The sequence below is a fragment of the Coffea arabica genome, chromosome 10c (genome assembly GCF_036785885.1).
Source record: "Coffea arabica cultivar ET-39 chromosome 10c, Coffea Arabica ET-39 HiFi, whole genome shotgun sequence".
NCBI classification, from domain to species: domain Eukaryota; kingdom Viridiplantae; phylum Streptophyta; class Magnoliopsida; order Gentianales; family Rubiaceae; genus Coffea; species Coffea arabica.
This window is the reverse complement of record NC_092329.1, coordinates 4127833-4142907: the sequence shown is the minus strand read 5'-3', so window position 1 is coordinate 4142907 and position 15075 is coordinate 4127833. Positions and strand designations below refer to the sequence as shown.

The window sequence follows — 15075 nt, the reverse complement described above, 5'->3', positions numbered from 1 at the left end:
TCGCACCCAAAACTTCAAATCCAATGCTCACACCTTCTCAAAACAAAATAATCTAACCTGCCATTAAATCTCCAAGCACGTCAACATCTTAAATACAAAGAAGAAACTCTATCTCCATAGCAAAACCACAACCAACAATGATCAAGCATAAAAAGAAATATAAATGTACTTATTAATATTTGAAAAAGTTTTTTGGATGGATAATAAAAAATTTAGGTTATTTATCAATTTCAGTCCCTCTTCCTTTTTGGCCAATGATTGCATTATCTATTCCATTATTATTGTGTGCCTCTTCATCTCCTTTGAGTTTGACCATACAATCACATTATATATATATTTGAAAAAATCACACAGACACACACAGTTTCAAGACATCTAGTGAATGACCTTTTTTTTTCTTTCATGCCAAACCAATTGACTTACTAATTGTGCAAATAACAAGCATATAAGGGAGAACATGTGTTAAAATGAAACGGTGAGTGAGGCGACAAACAGAACGAATCCAAATTATTATGAATGTAGTTGAGATTCGAGTATATGTGACCGGCTGAATATACACTTGTTTTTTTTTTTTTTTTTACTTTTCTTCTCAGTTAGATGTCAACTTGGTTAATTACAGGTTGGATTCCCATTTCCAGCAAAAAGAAAAACGAAAGCTTACAAAGTTATGAGTTTTTTTCTTCTAACAAGAAAAGAGTTAAATTTAAGAATTAGAAGAAAGAAAGAGAATTAGAACCCAACATCTTCAAATCCTGAGATACGAGACTTTGACAATACATACTGGTTTTAGTTGCGTGAAAGATTACCATAATACATATTTCCTTGGTTGCTCGACACACGGAACATTGACTGCAGCAGTACAAAACTTCAATGGCCGTTCAACAACCACGAGACATAACCACAAATTCCACATGCGCAAGCACAGGAAGGTCCAAAATGTCGACTTTTTCCTTCTTCTGTCCTTTCCTTCGGGAATATAATTTATAAGCAATAGCTTATGCAATGTAAATTTCACATTTTAGTAAATTCGTACTGGGGAAACAACTCATCGGATACACAAAAGTATGTAACTTTCAGTGTGTGTGTATATATATATGTATATCATGCATAAACGCAGAACATAAAAAGCTCTCTTTTACAGTAACAAAATCAACTTAATGTGATCATTAAGGAATTAGGTCCTGCATTGATACTATAAAATCTTGTTTGGATTGCATTTTCCATGATTTTTCATGGAAAAATTACTGTAGCGATTTGATGTATGTGAGGGAAAAAGGTAATAGGGAAATGTGATCACGGAAAATGACGTAATTTTCCGACGGAAAATCGCAATCCAAACAAGAAATTTGCTGCACAAGTTCCATCTGCTAGTAATTCCTCAAGATTTCTCGAAGAGGGATGTCACTATCAAGTTTGACACTTGAAAAGTTCCCCGAAGGCTCCAATGGCCTAACTTAATTTGGACAGCACACAATTGAGTTTGAAATCCTCAAAATCAAACAGCTTAACCAGTTTTCTTTCCAATTCTGAATTCTCCACCGCCCAGTTTACCAAAATTTTCCTCATCTATATATGAACATATGCCATCAAAATTTGAAGCCCTCCAGTGATCTGTTCTCTTACGGCTAAAGCTAATATTGTATGAAGGTCAGAAGGCACACCAACATCAATGGAAGGGCTCTGCGGTATTTTCTGTACAAGACTAAGCAGAAAAACGAAGAAGATGATCAAGCAGAAAACAGCGGCGAGTATAATTGACAGCGATGACAGGACTCATGAAGGCGTCAGAACTGTGGATACCGGCAATTGCTGTGAGTTCTCCGGCCATTCTGACGTTTGCCTTTGCATAGTGACTTGGAATATGAATGGACAGGTAATCAACTCAAGAGTCTCATTCCCCCGCCCCCCCCCCCCCCCCTCCTCCTCTTCTCTTCTTCCACGTTTTAACTTCTAATAACTAACTATGATTAGTATTCATTGATGAAAAGGTATCCTCAGAAGATATAAACAAGCTGGTTGGTAAAATTCGGAAGCTGGATCTTCTTGTGATTGGTCTGCAAGAGGTGCCTCGGGAGAACATTGCCCAACTATTGAAGAATGTCTTAGCTGATACTCATATGTAAGAAATTCCTGGGATATTAATTATCTTCACGTCAATCTTTCTTAAATTCTTTAATTCTTAAGGGTTTGTTTTGCTTTTTTTCTTTCGTATATATGTTTCCTCATGTTTATGCCTGAATTGTTGTCATTTGAGGTTCTTTAATTGTTCTTTTTTGATAGCAGTGGTAGATTGCTATTACTACTTTTCCGGGAGCAACCTGGACCATAATTTTTGAGGGATCCTTGGCCATAATTTGATAGAGCCGGCCACACCATGATTGTGACCTAGCATAATTTGGAAAAAGTATGAAGCTTCCCACTTGAAGAAAAACCAGATTCTAATATTCACACCTTTCCAACCACATAAAACCATATGCCTAATAATGAAGATAAATTTTGTTGTTTTAGCTATACCAAGTTTTACTTGGGTTTTTAAATTTGTTATACATGCTAATAATTTGAAGTTATTTTGTATCATAAGTATGATTAAAGATTCAAAAAAAAAAAAAAAACTTTCTCTTTCCCTTTAACTTTGAGAGATATGTAGATTCTAACATTTGCTTCTCCAATTGATTGATTCCTGAAGCCTTCTGGGGGAAGCTATAATGCAATCACTGCAGCTGTTCGTATTTGGACCGAAACATTCTCAGCAGTTTGTAAGAGGTGCGTTGTACTTTGCCTCCAGTGAATTTCAAGATCAAATTTCAAAATCAACTTCGGCTGCCTTATTTAGCATAACACAATCTTATATTCTAATCTTTTGCGATGTTCATTGATTCGTAGGAATAAAGGTGGATAAGCAGCCTGTTGGTGGGCTTGGAGGGCTGATTGGGAGAAAGAAAGGAGCTGTTGCTATCAGAATTAAGTACAAGGGAATACAAATGCTGTTTGTTTCTTGCCATCTTGCTGGTAAGTAACATCAATCAGTGGACTGGACTATTCTACTCATGGTGAAACTTCACTATTCTTCTCTAATTTCAACAAAGAAAAAGAAATAGTACAAAAGTACATAAATGCCTCCCTCCCTCCACGTAGTCTAGCACAATGTATCACAGGCCTCTGGTCCAAATCCATGATGCAATAATTGGTCTTGCTGTGGTTGTAAGGTTGGACATTTAGTGCCCATATTCACACCAAAGAGTCTGCAGAGTTCACAGCTCAAAAATGTCATCAATTGGTCCACAGACGTTGAAACTTCTCTCAAACACTATGTGGCCAACTCCGCATCAATGTTTGGTTGAAATTGGGCTGCTGTGTTATCTTCCTTGATTCGTCTTCGAATTTTTCATTGTAATGTCATACATTAATTACAGTCCGGTAGACTTATAGCATTGGAATGAATTTAATATATATACACGCCGTAACTGTTGGATTCATGACATGTGTACAAAAGTTAAATCTCAATTTAAATTTTGTATAGTTGTCATTTATCCAACGCTGACAGTGTATAAATTGTCAGTATAGGAAAGATTAATCTGTATATCATATACATTCTTAATTCAGAAAACCAGAGAAATTGATTTCTGAATATTTGAGCCACACTGGCAGTAAAACCATATTAATTAAAAGTTAAGTGTACTTTGCCATCTTAAAAGTTAAGTACATATATATATATATATATTATATACAGGAGCATATTCTTGATTATTTTAGTTGACAAAGATGGTGGAGCGTCTAAAAGCAAATTAATTTAGTCTCTAAAATGCGTGCATTCATCATCACTAACCATTTGTGTATTGGATTTTGGCTACTTTAACAACACATGCAGCACATGTTGGCAATGTGGAAGAGAGAAACGACCAGTTCAGGCACATATCACGCTCCATCTTCTCCAATGCCACACCCGCCCAACTCACCGTATGGTTGGGAGATTTCAACTATAGACTTGAAGGAATTAATACATTTCCGGCTAGAGATTTGATACACGAAAACCTTCATGAAGTAAGTGAAGAAGTCCTACAATATACAGTTTCTCTCTCTCATATATAGAGATTGCTTTACCATCTGGCTTCAAGATTAATATCTGTTTTTGTGTCCGGTAAAGATTGTTTTTCTATTCCTGATCCTCATAAGAGAAAGAGAAACCGAGTGTCCAACTCCAATCCATTTAAGACAGAATGGAGCATTATCAACTTTGTGCAACTTTTTAGCAACCCAGCAAGGGACTTTAATTTAATTTGTCCCTCAACACTTTATGGTACCGAAGTATTAAGCATAAATTTAAGGTTTGTCCTAAACTTTTGCAACCTGGACTGCAGCTGCTGACTAGCAAGGACCAACTTCTGCAAGAAGCTGAAAGAGGGCAAATTTTTAATGGATTTCGAGAAGGAACATTATCGTTTAAACCAACATACAAGTACAATATAGGAAGCAGCAATTACGACACTAGTTACAAGGTGCGTATTTATTATACTCACTCCTCCTACGCTCCTAGTTAAAGTTAATCAATCATGAATTAACAAAGACCTGCATTGACTGATAAGTTTGGCTGTGTCTTGGTGCATTGCAGGTTCGGGTTCCAGCGTGGACAGATCGCATATTGTTCAAGATTGGCGATCATGACCACATAAAGGCAACATTGCATTGCTATGATTCTATGGATACCATCAGCAGTTCTGATCATAAACCCGTGAAAGCCCATATCTGCTTAAATGTGAACAGGCAGTCATCCCACCCAAGGATGGAGCAATGAGCTGCTCAATTCCAAAATTTTCTATTCATTTTGTCCAGAATCTGACGTAACATATTGCATGATTACTTTGTACTAACTAATGCAAATGCAACTGTATATGCTCAGTTTATGAGCTTATGTAGTCCATTTTTTAGAACTTATTACAGTAATGCTGGTAAAAGAAGGGAACTCAGTTTTTTTTTTTTTTTTTTTTATACGAAAGAGTTTGGATGGATTCAGTTTCAATCACAACCATGGATCAAGGCATGTCTTGAAATTATACTTCATTTAGAGGGGTTCTTGTGGATCACCCACCAACACTGTCTCACATTGGTGGTAAAATTCGAGCACACGATTTTTTGTGAGAAAGTAGCCCTTCTTTATCGACTAAATCACCTTATGTTGTCGAAAATCAGTTAGTTGCTTCACTTGATTTCTTCTTCTTCTTTTGGCAAGAAATGTAGAAGTTCAAAGCACATCCATTGTTTGTAATTTATTGCTGTAATAACTTGTTGATGCTGGATTTTTCACAAATTTCTCTCAAAAAATTGTACTACCAGACACATAACTACTATTGGTAGTAATAGGATTCACTGGAGACCAACTAAATCTGACATTTTCAAGCGTTGAGAAATAAAAGTTAAACATCAAGAACCATCAATCATGCGTCTTTTGAGTGGGGACCATGGACATTAGTACTATTAGCATGCTTTCAGTGTAAATATTAACAAAAGCTGTGCTAGTTGCCAGAAACAAACAGTACCAGGTTAGTGATTGTGCTCCTCAAGTTAATGACTACTTTATCTTCAAATAGTGCATTTGCATCTGCATCTGACTTCATGTTCGTGTCACTTAAAAGTTTCATGATAAAAGCATCCTAAATTTCTGGGAGACCTCAGCATCCTATACAGTGTATATGGAGCTATTCTTAGAAACTCGTAAGAAATGTGCTGGATAGGTGTTTTCTTTTCTTTTTTTTTCCTTTTGATTAAACAGAAAACATGTCCACATTTGATAAAGTTCAAAATTAATGTTATCCTCTTTAATTAGAGAAGAAAGGCAGTGGCCTCGTTGGAGAAAAAGTAAATATTGCGTGTATGAACTCCTTAATTTTAGGTCACATGACACTCCGTTTTGCACAATTCACTATAAAAATTAGTCATTAGTGATAATATTTCTCAGTGACGACTGCAAAGTTATCACAAAATGGAGTCTTTTAGACATGACACAGCATATTCAATAGAAGCATAAACCATGAAGAATTAGCTAATTTAGTAAGTGATTACATGTGTAATCAAGTGTGACCTTAGATAGTTAGGGACCCGAATGAACCAAATTCAAAATTATTGCGATGGTAGCTAGTGTTCTTATGAGTAATAATTGTAAGTCCCTCCAATCTTTCTCCATAAAGGAGCCATTTTCTCTCCCTTTCTCTACTTATTCATTTTCTGAATTAACAGCTTGTGGACTTGAGATTTCTGTTCACATTATTGATGCACGTCACTCTCTTATATTAAAACAACTAGAGATCGATCAAGGATCTTGGCAAACAAATTAACCACACGTGGGCATATATCTATCTGTCTAATATATACATATATACACAGATATATATATATATATATATATATATATATATATATATATATATGTATGTATATGGATAGCTTATTACCAGAATTCAATGTTGTCCACATCCGACATACTGTGTTTACTGGCTGTATACGAACAAGTGTCCTCCTTATAATGGACAACGAAGATATGTCACTAAGTTATTTAATTTAATATACATGACAATTCAGTTCACTAATTGCATTCGAAGCTAACCTGGGAGTGATGGATGATAGTCATTAACCAAAATATGTTCCAGCAAATTATAAGAGCGAAAAGCGCACAAAAACAAAAAAGAGCTACTCATTTTTTCTAGTAATGATGAAAATTCTCCCAAACAAATTTCATAAAAGGGGAAAAAAAACAACCCATATACCACTCCTTTATACAATTGCAACCAACTTTACGTTTTCAAACAGCTAAATAGAAACTATATAGTTTATGTATGCACTAATATCTTCCACTCATACATTCTTATGATTTTTCTACTACGAAACTATATATATATGTCATATATCAATAATTTCATTCACTCAAAATGCCCCAAAGTCTCTTAAAGAGAACTCAGTCCTCTTTCTTGGCAAATTTGATGAGGGGTGCCGAAGTCCCAGAGTCAGGGAAACATCCCCGGCCTGACTAGTGCTCCCCATCCCAACAAGGGATCCGGATGTATTAATGTTATTTGTTGCACGGGAAGTAGCATTACCATGCATGCCTACATGAGCCTCATCAGGGATGGCCATAAAACAACCATATGTAGGCAAGGTTTGACCATGATGATGACCAAATGTGGGTGATGAGATCAGGGAGGTTGGAGTTGTAGTTGAGGGGGTACCTTGAAGAATTGCTTGGTTTCCCAAGGTGTACTGTCCATTATTGATGGTGTTCTTTGAAGGGTCTTTTTCTACAGCATTGATTTCGGATCTTCGCCCGTCTACCAATGTCATAGTTGTGATTGATGAGGATAATATTGTTGTTGCTGTTGTTGTTTTACTGTTGGTCATTGGAGTTTGTGCAGAGACTATGTTGTGGTTTTGGTTTTGGTTTTGGTTTTGGTTTTGGCTTTGGTTTTGGTTGTGGTGGTCCTCCTCATCCACTGAATCAACTGATTTGGCTAATTCATTGGCTGCATGATGATTTACTGTTGTCACTTTTTTCTGCTCCTCATCTTTGGTCTCTTCTTTGTATATATCTTCCACCATGGGCTTCCACAGTCTCACCCTTGCATTGATGAACCAATTCGAAACCTGGATTTTTTGTTTTTTTTTGGAATTTATTAGGTATCATGCATACAGAGAGTTAAGTTGATGAGTTATAAAGAGCATGCATTTATTGCATCATTCATTGATTTCACAGAAGCAATGCGTACATATGCAGGTGACAGATTTTATATATTTGTCTATTGCAGCAAGAATGTCTTTCGGTAAAGGGAAAGTGTTACACACACACACACACACAGTGGTCCTTAGAAATTAAAAGCGAGAGCCAAAATTTCATGCATCTTCATACTGAACCTATATTTTTCTTTATGCATTAAGACAATATTGTAGCATAACTGCTAAAGATTGTACAATTTATTCTGTTTAAATAGAGGAGTGTAAATTAGTTTCTTTTTGCTTAAAATCATTGCTGCTTCGGTCTACCTTTACATGCATGTTGTTTGAATCTTTTTTACTGCGCCATTTGAATTCACTGCACCAGAGTCGGTTAATATATTTTTGGGAGTTTTCAAAAAGTAATAATTGATTTCATGAGTTTAACTTGTCATCACCACGTAGTATTCTTGAAATATCATTTAACATTTCTGGTAGTAATTGACCCTAGAAAATCATAGTAACATGCATGCATTTTTGCAGTCCAAAAGGAGTAAGCCCATATGAAGAATAACCCCTATATTCAGCCATTTAGGGAAAGTAGTACATATTGTTGTACTTACTCAATTTTTTTGGCGAATTTTTATTTCATTGTAAAAGACTGACGCCAGTGCTATGATTGGATACATGTTGACAACCTCTACTGATTAGCATATGTAATTTGTTTTATTTTGTCAATTTTGGGGTAAAAGTGGAGATGGAGATCTGTTTTTGATCGATCAGAACTAAATACTACTAATCTATTAATAAATCCAAAATTACTGTACAAAATGCATATATGCATTCATTTTCTTTTGCCGGTAGGCATCAATATCTTTATTCCCGCAGGAACCAATGTTCAAGTATTTCATGTAAGACTTGAAGCAATTTCCAAGTTTGCATCCTACGAAATCTTAGACTCACAGTTATTTCAAGAACGCTTACTTTTACAGATTTAATTACTTCTGACAGGTTTAACTTCTCTTATGTTGGGCCAAACAATTGAACATAACATTTCCATCCTTTCTTTGCTAGAATTGATAAGGTATGGTTGAAAAAAATGAAAAACTATTCTTATGTTTGCCATATAAATATAGGTCTTCCCTAGTTTTGTTGTAATAATTTTGTGAGTTGAATTTGGGGCCCTGTGTATTTTTCTTTCTATAATCACTTTTCTTGCTGTTGATCAATAAAATAAAGTTTCACCTAATAAAAAGTTTTCTGTATTAAAATGTTCATGCACATATGAATTTCCAAAAACATCTTGGAATCTCCCATATAAATATTCATGTTGAATTCTGGCAAATATTGAATCTAATAATTAAGGGATAATTTCATAAACCTCACTAAGTTTTGTGATAATTTCATTGAGATCCCTTGAAAATTTAAAAATTACACTTGTGGGAACAAAATCATAGATTTGGTCAAAATTTTAAATGAACACCCTAAAATGCCCTCAGTTTACATTACTTTCCTAAACAATTGTAAAAATATATAGTAAAAATATAAAGAAAAGCGTCAAGTTTTCAATACCTATATTTATTATTGAATAAGCAATTATTACAATAGTTTTATCACTATGATAAGTTACTGTACATGGTATTTTAATCTTGATACACATTCCTTCTAAGTTGGACAAGAAAGTATTACCATAATTCTTTTAGAGTTTGCGGATTTTTGATTTGTTGGAACTATCATAGCTTAGTAGTAGTTTTAAATAGTTTCTTTCTAAGTCATTGTTGCTTTTGATACAAAGAGAAAAAATCAATAAAAAAAACATTGGATCATATTCAAAGTTGTCACAAAAAAAAAAAAAAGATCGATCACTACTTCAACATTTGATAATGATAGCAATTATAGTCCGTACTTATAGTTTAGAGTTCTATAGTTTTACTCGCAAAATATATATAAAAAAAAGACAAATAAGAAGAGAAAAGGAAAAAAAATATAATTATAAATCCCATTCTTTCTATATACATACCCAACAAGAGAGTGTTATTAAAATAGTAAGGTTAATATTATCATTTTAGTTGGACTTTTGAGGTAGGTGTAATTTCTAAATTTCGATGGAGCACAATGAAAGTATTAGAAACCTTGGAAGAGGTTTTTAAAAGTATCCCAATAATTAATCATATAGGTGATGGAGATGTCTATTTCTGGCAGGCATGATTTGGAATGATAGCCGTTTAGTGCATCATCAGACACTTGAGAAATATGATAGTAATTTACCAAACCGTAGTGAACCAAAGGTGAATTTAGACACGACAATTGTCTGGGATGAACATAGAATCAAATTTGCAACACGAATATCTAAATAGTTGATCTATTTGCTTTTTTTTTTTTTTTTTTTTGTTGAAAGATTAAGTCTCTTAAAACTATAAGTAGAGACGATATACGTATGGATGTAGTTTAGAACAACTTTAGCACAATCCAATATCTTTTCATTTTCCTTTTTATCGTATGACCATATATGCAACATTGGTGTTGGTGCATATACCTATAGTCTTTACACACATATGTACGCATATATGCATCGTGAATATCTGCAGTTGTATGCATAAATTGAATTTGTCTGCAATTTTTATATCCATATACTTGTCTATTTTAATCTGCATGAATCTTGTAAACTAATGCATATTGTTAATTTCTTTTCGTGGAATCTTAGGCAAAATATACACCTAGGACAACATGTTCTGCACGCTGCCCGGGCGCAGATATTCTATTGAAGTAGTGCACTTATACAAGTAATGTAAAAAATTCTTAAAATCTTTCTTGCTAATTATTATGGAAATAAATTGAGCCACAACATTTTTAGACGAAGAAAAAGAAGCATGGTCGTTGTAAGACTAAAACTCATAGTTCTTTCTATCTATGGTTCCTATTGTCTAGCTAGTTGTAGAGAATCTCTTGTTACTAAAATTTTTTTTTTTTTTAAAAAAAAAAGTTGTTCATCATATATTCATCTGAGAACTCACGATGGGCAGAAAACGTTTGATATAATTGTAAACTTTTAGATTTTGTTTTAGTACGAGAGCGATGTAATTGTCTCGTAAATGTCTCAACTTTCTTCAGTTTCGGTCTCTTCACCAAATTTGGGACAGCATATAAAGTACTGCTAACCCTTCATGTTTCAAGCAAAGTTGATGCTCCTAAAATATGATGTGGCCATTGAAGATGAAGATGGATTTTTAACTTCTAAGGCATATTATGACACATCAGTTTTCGTGGTCTAGAAAGGTGCGAGTGAGTACCTGATTTTTCGATAAACCAGTCTGTCGAGATAACAAATGTTTGTCTGCATCACTCGGGTACCTGCAGAGAGACAACATCAGAACCCAATTCAGGACTTATCATTCAAAATCCCACAACAATCATCACAACCCAACAATTCTTGCACTGGATTTCGTGACTCCTTAAATTATCAAATACAAACAAGATTCCATTAACAAAAGACTTTCTAAGACCAGACAATCTTTCCTTTCCTCATTGCACGAAAGCAAAACAAAAGGATGTCGTGATCTTTATGACTAAAACTTTCAACCAAAAATCAACAAAATGAAAGGGTAAAAGTAAAGGCTGTTAAAACTGAGAGAGAGAGAGAGATGTACGGGTGAAGAAAATGCTCAAAAAGCCAGGCCCTCAGTATGTTAACAGATCGTTCAGGCAAGCCTCTCTGGGGCCTCCAAGTCTCGGGATCAAGCATTCCTAATTGATGAAGGGCTTTCTGCTGCCTAAACTTTTGCTCAAGCCACCGAAGTCTTGGGGTCTCTCCTTTGGTCAAGCCTATTGTACCATTCACATCTTTGTCTCCAAGAAGTTCGCATGTAACCTTCACCTGACCCAATATTGCATCCTTTATGCTCCGGAAATGCCTTGACATTGCCTTCTGAGCAAGGTTTGTGTATGGAGCTGCCGCCCCATATCCAATCACCGAGTCAAATGAGTGGACAATAGCTTGCATTTGTTCACAATAATGTGTGTACCTTGCATCCACCTGATTAATAAGCAAACGGATACATTTTGTAACATGGTCATCAACAATTGAAACTTGACTGAATATTAAAGTTAAAAAAAGAAAAAATGGCACTAAATAATTGTATGGCACGCGAAGCTTTACATGTAACGCCAAGTCATTAACAGACACTTAGGCTTCAATTACGAGCCTTTGTTAGCAACAAAAACACTTTCTTTTGCTCCCGGAAGAAAGTGGAGTATCAACTGCACTTATTAATTAGGATATCAATTTCCTAATGCAAGCTTCAGTAGAGTACTTAATAATTAAGGATATCAATATCCTAATGCAAACTTCAGTAGAGGACTTAATCATTCATTAACCAATTCAAAATTCATATCATCATGGGTAAGCATTTTGTATGGCTGGGAAGATTATTGGAGGAGTTGGAAGGTCCATTTCTTTGAAAGTTTCAGCGTAACATTAGGCTTTATTCTGACCTTCTTGGGAATTTTTTAATCGAAGCTTCTGATAATTAAGATGCCTTGTGTCAATGGTACAACTCAATTATATTAAAGAAATGTTTAAAATCATACAGTAACATGAAAAAGACATGGTCCCAAAATGTTTGAAATCCAAGCTCTTTGAGCAAAACATATTTGTTAGTACGGATGAATCTTTTGCTTAGCCTTCATGATAGATCCAAGATTGAACCTATAATGGAGGCATGTCGCTCCTTCCTCGACATGTACCCCAAGATGGTATCCTGTCAGACGTTCAAGTGAAAGAATATACAGAAATGATAACACTTGGATTGTGCTATACTAGTAAATTTTAATCTCCAGCTGGCTTGGTAAAGCAAACACTTAGTTTAGTTCAAAGAAGAATCTCAATCTCAACCTGAGTCTGTCGGCCGGATTTCTTATTGCATGCCAGGAGAGAAGTGGTCAAAAAGTTCAGGAAATTAACTATTCCTACCAAAAATTCCTCAATGCTACCATGTTGTAAAAAGAGGAGAAAGAGAGAGAATTGGATACATGCCTCATCAAGCATGGACAAGAGCTTGACCTTCTTCCTTTGGTACTCCGTCTTTTCAGCAGCTGATAAAGGCGGGCGGTCCTTGGAGCTAGCTGATGAAACTGCCCCTCCACTAGCATTCTCAACAATAGAAATGGTCCTAGGGTTTTCACTTTTCGGGCTCTTCAAATTTCCCTTCCCAACACAGCAGAATTCTTCCAGCAATTCCTGGGCAGCCCTCAAGTACCTGGGATTCCTCAAGACATTCCCGATTCTTGAAGAAGCTGGAAGTCCAACGTGAACTTGACTAGAATAATCCGTAACAATATTACCTAGTATATTTGGATTAGGTTCTTGATTCTTGAATCCACTGAAATTCATTGGGGGCCCTACTCCTTGATCAAAGAAGTACACCCCACCATCTCCTGGTCTCAGTTCTTGGAATTTGGCTGCTTCCAAGTTTGGCATCGAAGAAGATAATGACAATGAAAGCCCTTGAGCCTCCATGGCCCTTCCGATTTTGGTATTATCATCATCAACTTCGTTACCGTTAACGCGAACCCAAGAAAATTGAGAAGGATTTTCCAAATGATACTCTTGAAGATGAAGGCTAGGATGATGAGAGTCGGAGGAGTTTGGAACCGACATGTGGAGCGAAGATGTACTAGTTGGAGAAGAAGAAGATGCTTTAACATGAAGCGGGTTCATGAGCAGAAGCTGCATGAAAATTGGTAAAAATAAGAAAAGCACTGTAACACTGTTCAAGAATCATTAGTATAATTAGTCGTATTGCTTTTCTTACATCATTAAAAAAAAGTAGTACTAGTTTTTACTCACCTCAGCTTCGTTTACCACCGTCAGTGGTAGTTGCTGTTTTTGAGACCATCTATAACTGGAGGGGATCTGACCATCTAGCAGTAAATGATTAGCTGATTTACCGCGTCCCCGAGAGAAATCTATCATCTCTGTCAACATCCCACCTCCGGTATCATCATAAACCGGTGGCTCTCCAGAATTAACCTCAGTTTGCACTTGCTGCTGCTGCTGCAGCTCAAAGTTTTGCACTCTTTGGCTGATCCACTCCATCCCTTGCTTCGTCGTGGTCGGAGATCTTTCATATCCATTTGAGAAGCTGTAGATTCCTTGATGGAAGCTTTGGGACATGGGCGTGTGAAGATGCTCAAACTTGATAGTTGGGATTTGACGAATTCAATTACCCCTATTCTAGCTAGGCAGCTTGTGTAAGCCCTTACCCTGTCAATTGTCAAAGGGAGGTGTAAAACAAGATTTTGGCAGCATCCCACTTCCTATTTAATACATCAACATCTTGCTTAATGTTAAATTCAAGAAGTAACAGTAATCTTTGTGCTGGAATAAACTACTGTGTGTAATAATATGAAACTGATAGACTATAGCATATTCTGAAGAATAACGGATGATGCACATGAAAATCAAGTTAAAGATCGATGGGAACTGATTTTGGAAACAGAAGGTAAAAGGCCAATGATGCCAGAATGAATGGTAAAGTTTCTTGATTTCTCTTAGTCATTTCTACTTATGTCGGTAAGTTACCTGTAATAAGACGGTAGTACAAGGTTGGATTTGGGGTTTGGGACTATAGGCGGCAGTAGCGAACCAGAAACATCACCATCTTTGTGATGATCAGTGATAAATCGGTGGAGCTCGCCGTGGGTGCTGAATTGTTGATCTGCTTGTTTTAGGTGTTTGGAAGCTCATTCATGGAAGCTAGGGAATGATTTGCTAATCAGACAAGAAACAAGCAAAGCCAGGGAGATGGGATAATGAAAGGAGAGGAGAAAAGGGTTGCCTTCTCTTCTTCTTCTTCAGCACTCTCACCCTTCACTTTCACCAAACTTTCTCTGTATGGACGTAAATACGAACTTATCATTTGCATATATTTTGTGACCTATAATATTGCGTCAAAAACTAAAGTGTGCAAGTAAATTATATGTACTAGTGCAAGTCATTCACTAGGGTAAATTCCCAAAAGGGTCTCGTAGGTGCACTGTTCCGCATACCTATTATACTCATGCACTCTTATATGTAGCCGCCTATATATTGATACAAAATGTATTCAATAGCAATTTGAATAACCGTCCCAAATGTTTATATGACCAAGTTGTACTTTTATTATGACTTAATTGTGCCATATGTTTGCATGAACAAGTTGTATCATCATCGTCATCATTGGCATTGTTACTATTATTTTGAAAATAACATTAATTGTAACCATCTTTAGGTAGGTATACAACCTTCTTTTAGTAATGTTTCTTTTTTAAGAAAGTTACTGTTTGAAAAAAAAAAAAACTTGTACCCATGAAGTCTGGCTCTTGTGACATTTTTACCCAAAA

At 35.7% G+C, this 15075-nt stretch overlaps 2 protein-coding genes across 3 annotated transcripts; one reads left to right on the top strand and one right to left on the bottom strand.

Annotated features, from left to right (window-relative positions):
* The first annotated feature begins 1449 nt into the window (after positions 1–1449).
* LOC113714760 (type IV inositol polyphosphate 5-phosphatase 11) lies at positions 1450–4974 on the top strand. Its single transcript, XM_027238818.2, has 7 exons — positions 1450–1873; positions 1989–2119; positions 2687–2763; positions 2884–3009; positions 3869–4041; positions 4359–4496; positions 4610–4974. Exons 1-7 carry the CDS (start codon positions 1670–1672, stop codon positions 4790–4792), a joined length of 1032 nt encoding a protein of 343 aa, XP_027094619.1. The 5' UTR covers positions 1450–1669; the 3' UTR covers positions 4793–4974.
* Positions 4975–6701: 1727 nt separating this feature from the next.
* On the bottom strand, positions 6702–14625 carry LOC113713507 (BEL1-like homeodomain protein 2). Of its 2 annotated transcripts, none has more exons than XM_072069363.1 (6): positions 14276–14625; positions 13541–14010; positions 12728–13420; positions 11343–11728; positions 10986–11046; positions 6702–7629 (listed from the first exon to the last, which is right to left on the bottom strand). In XM_072069363.1, exons 2-6 carry the CDS (start codon positions 13865–13867, stop codon positions 6916–6918), a joined length of 2181 nt encoding a protein of 726 aa, XP_071925464.1. In that variant the 5' UTR covers positions 13868–14010; positions 14276–14625; the 3' UTR covers positions 6702–6915. The 2 variants fall into 2 exon arrangements, with proteins under 2 accessions (XP_071925464.1, XP_027093040.1); XM_027237239.2 differs by having other exon boundaries at positions 13541–13957.
* Between the last annotated feature and the right edge of the window lie 450 nt (positions 14626–15075).

Bases quoted from the DNA above. Each gene is read 5' to 3' on its own strand.
- LOC113714760 (XM_027238818.2), top strand. From the start codon at position 1,670: ATGGAAGGGCTCTGCGGTATTTTCTGTACAAGACTAAGCAGAAAAACG. The intron at 2,764-2,883 runs GTGCGTTGTACT...ATTGATTCGTAG, and splicing joins TTCTCAGCAGTTTGTAAGAG to GAATAAAGGTGGATAAGCAG. The intron at 4,042-4,358 runs GTAAGTGAAGAA...CCTGGACTGCAG, and splicing joins TACACGAAAACCTTCATGAA to CTGCTGACTAGCAAGGACCA.
- LOC113713507 (XM_072069363.1), bottom strand. From the start codon at position 13,867: ATGTCCCAAAGCTTCCATCAAGGAATCTACAGCTTCTCAAATGGATAT. The intron at 11,047-11,342 runs GTACATCTCTCT...GTCTCTCTGCAG, and splicing joins TTTGAGCATTTTCTTCACCC to GTACCCGAGTGATGCAGACA. The intron at 7,630-10,985 runs GTACTCACTCGC...CAAAAAATCCAG, and splicing joins CTGGTTTATCGAAAAATCAG to GTTTCGAATTGGTTCATCAA.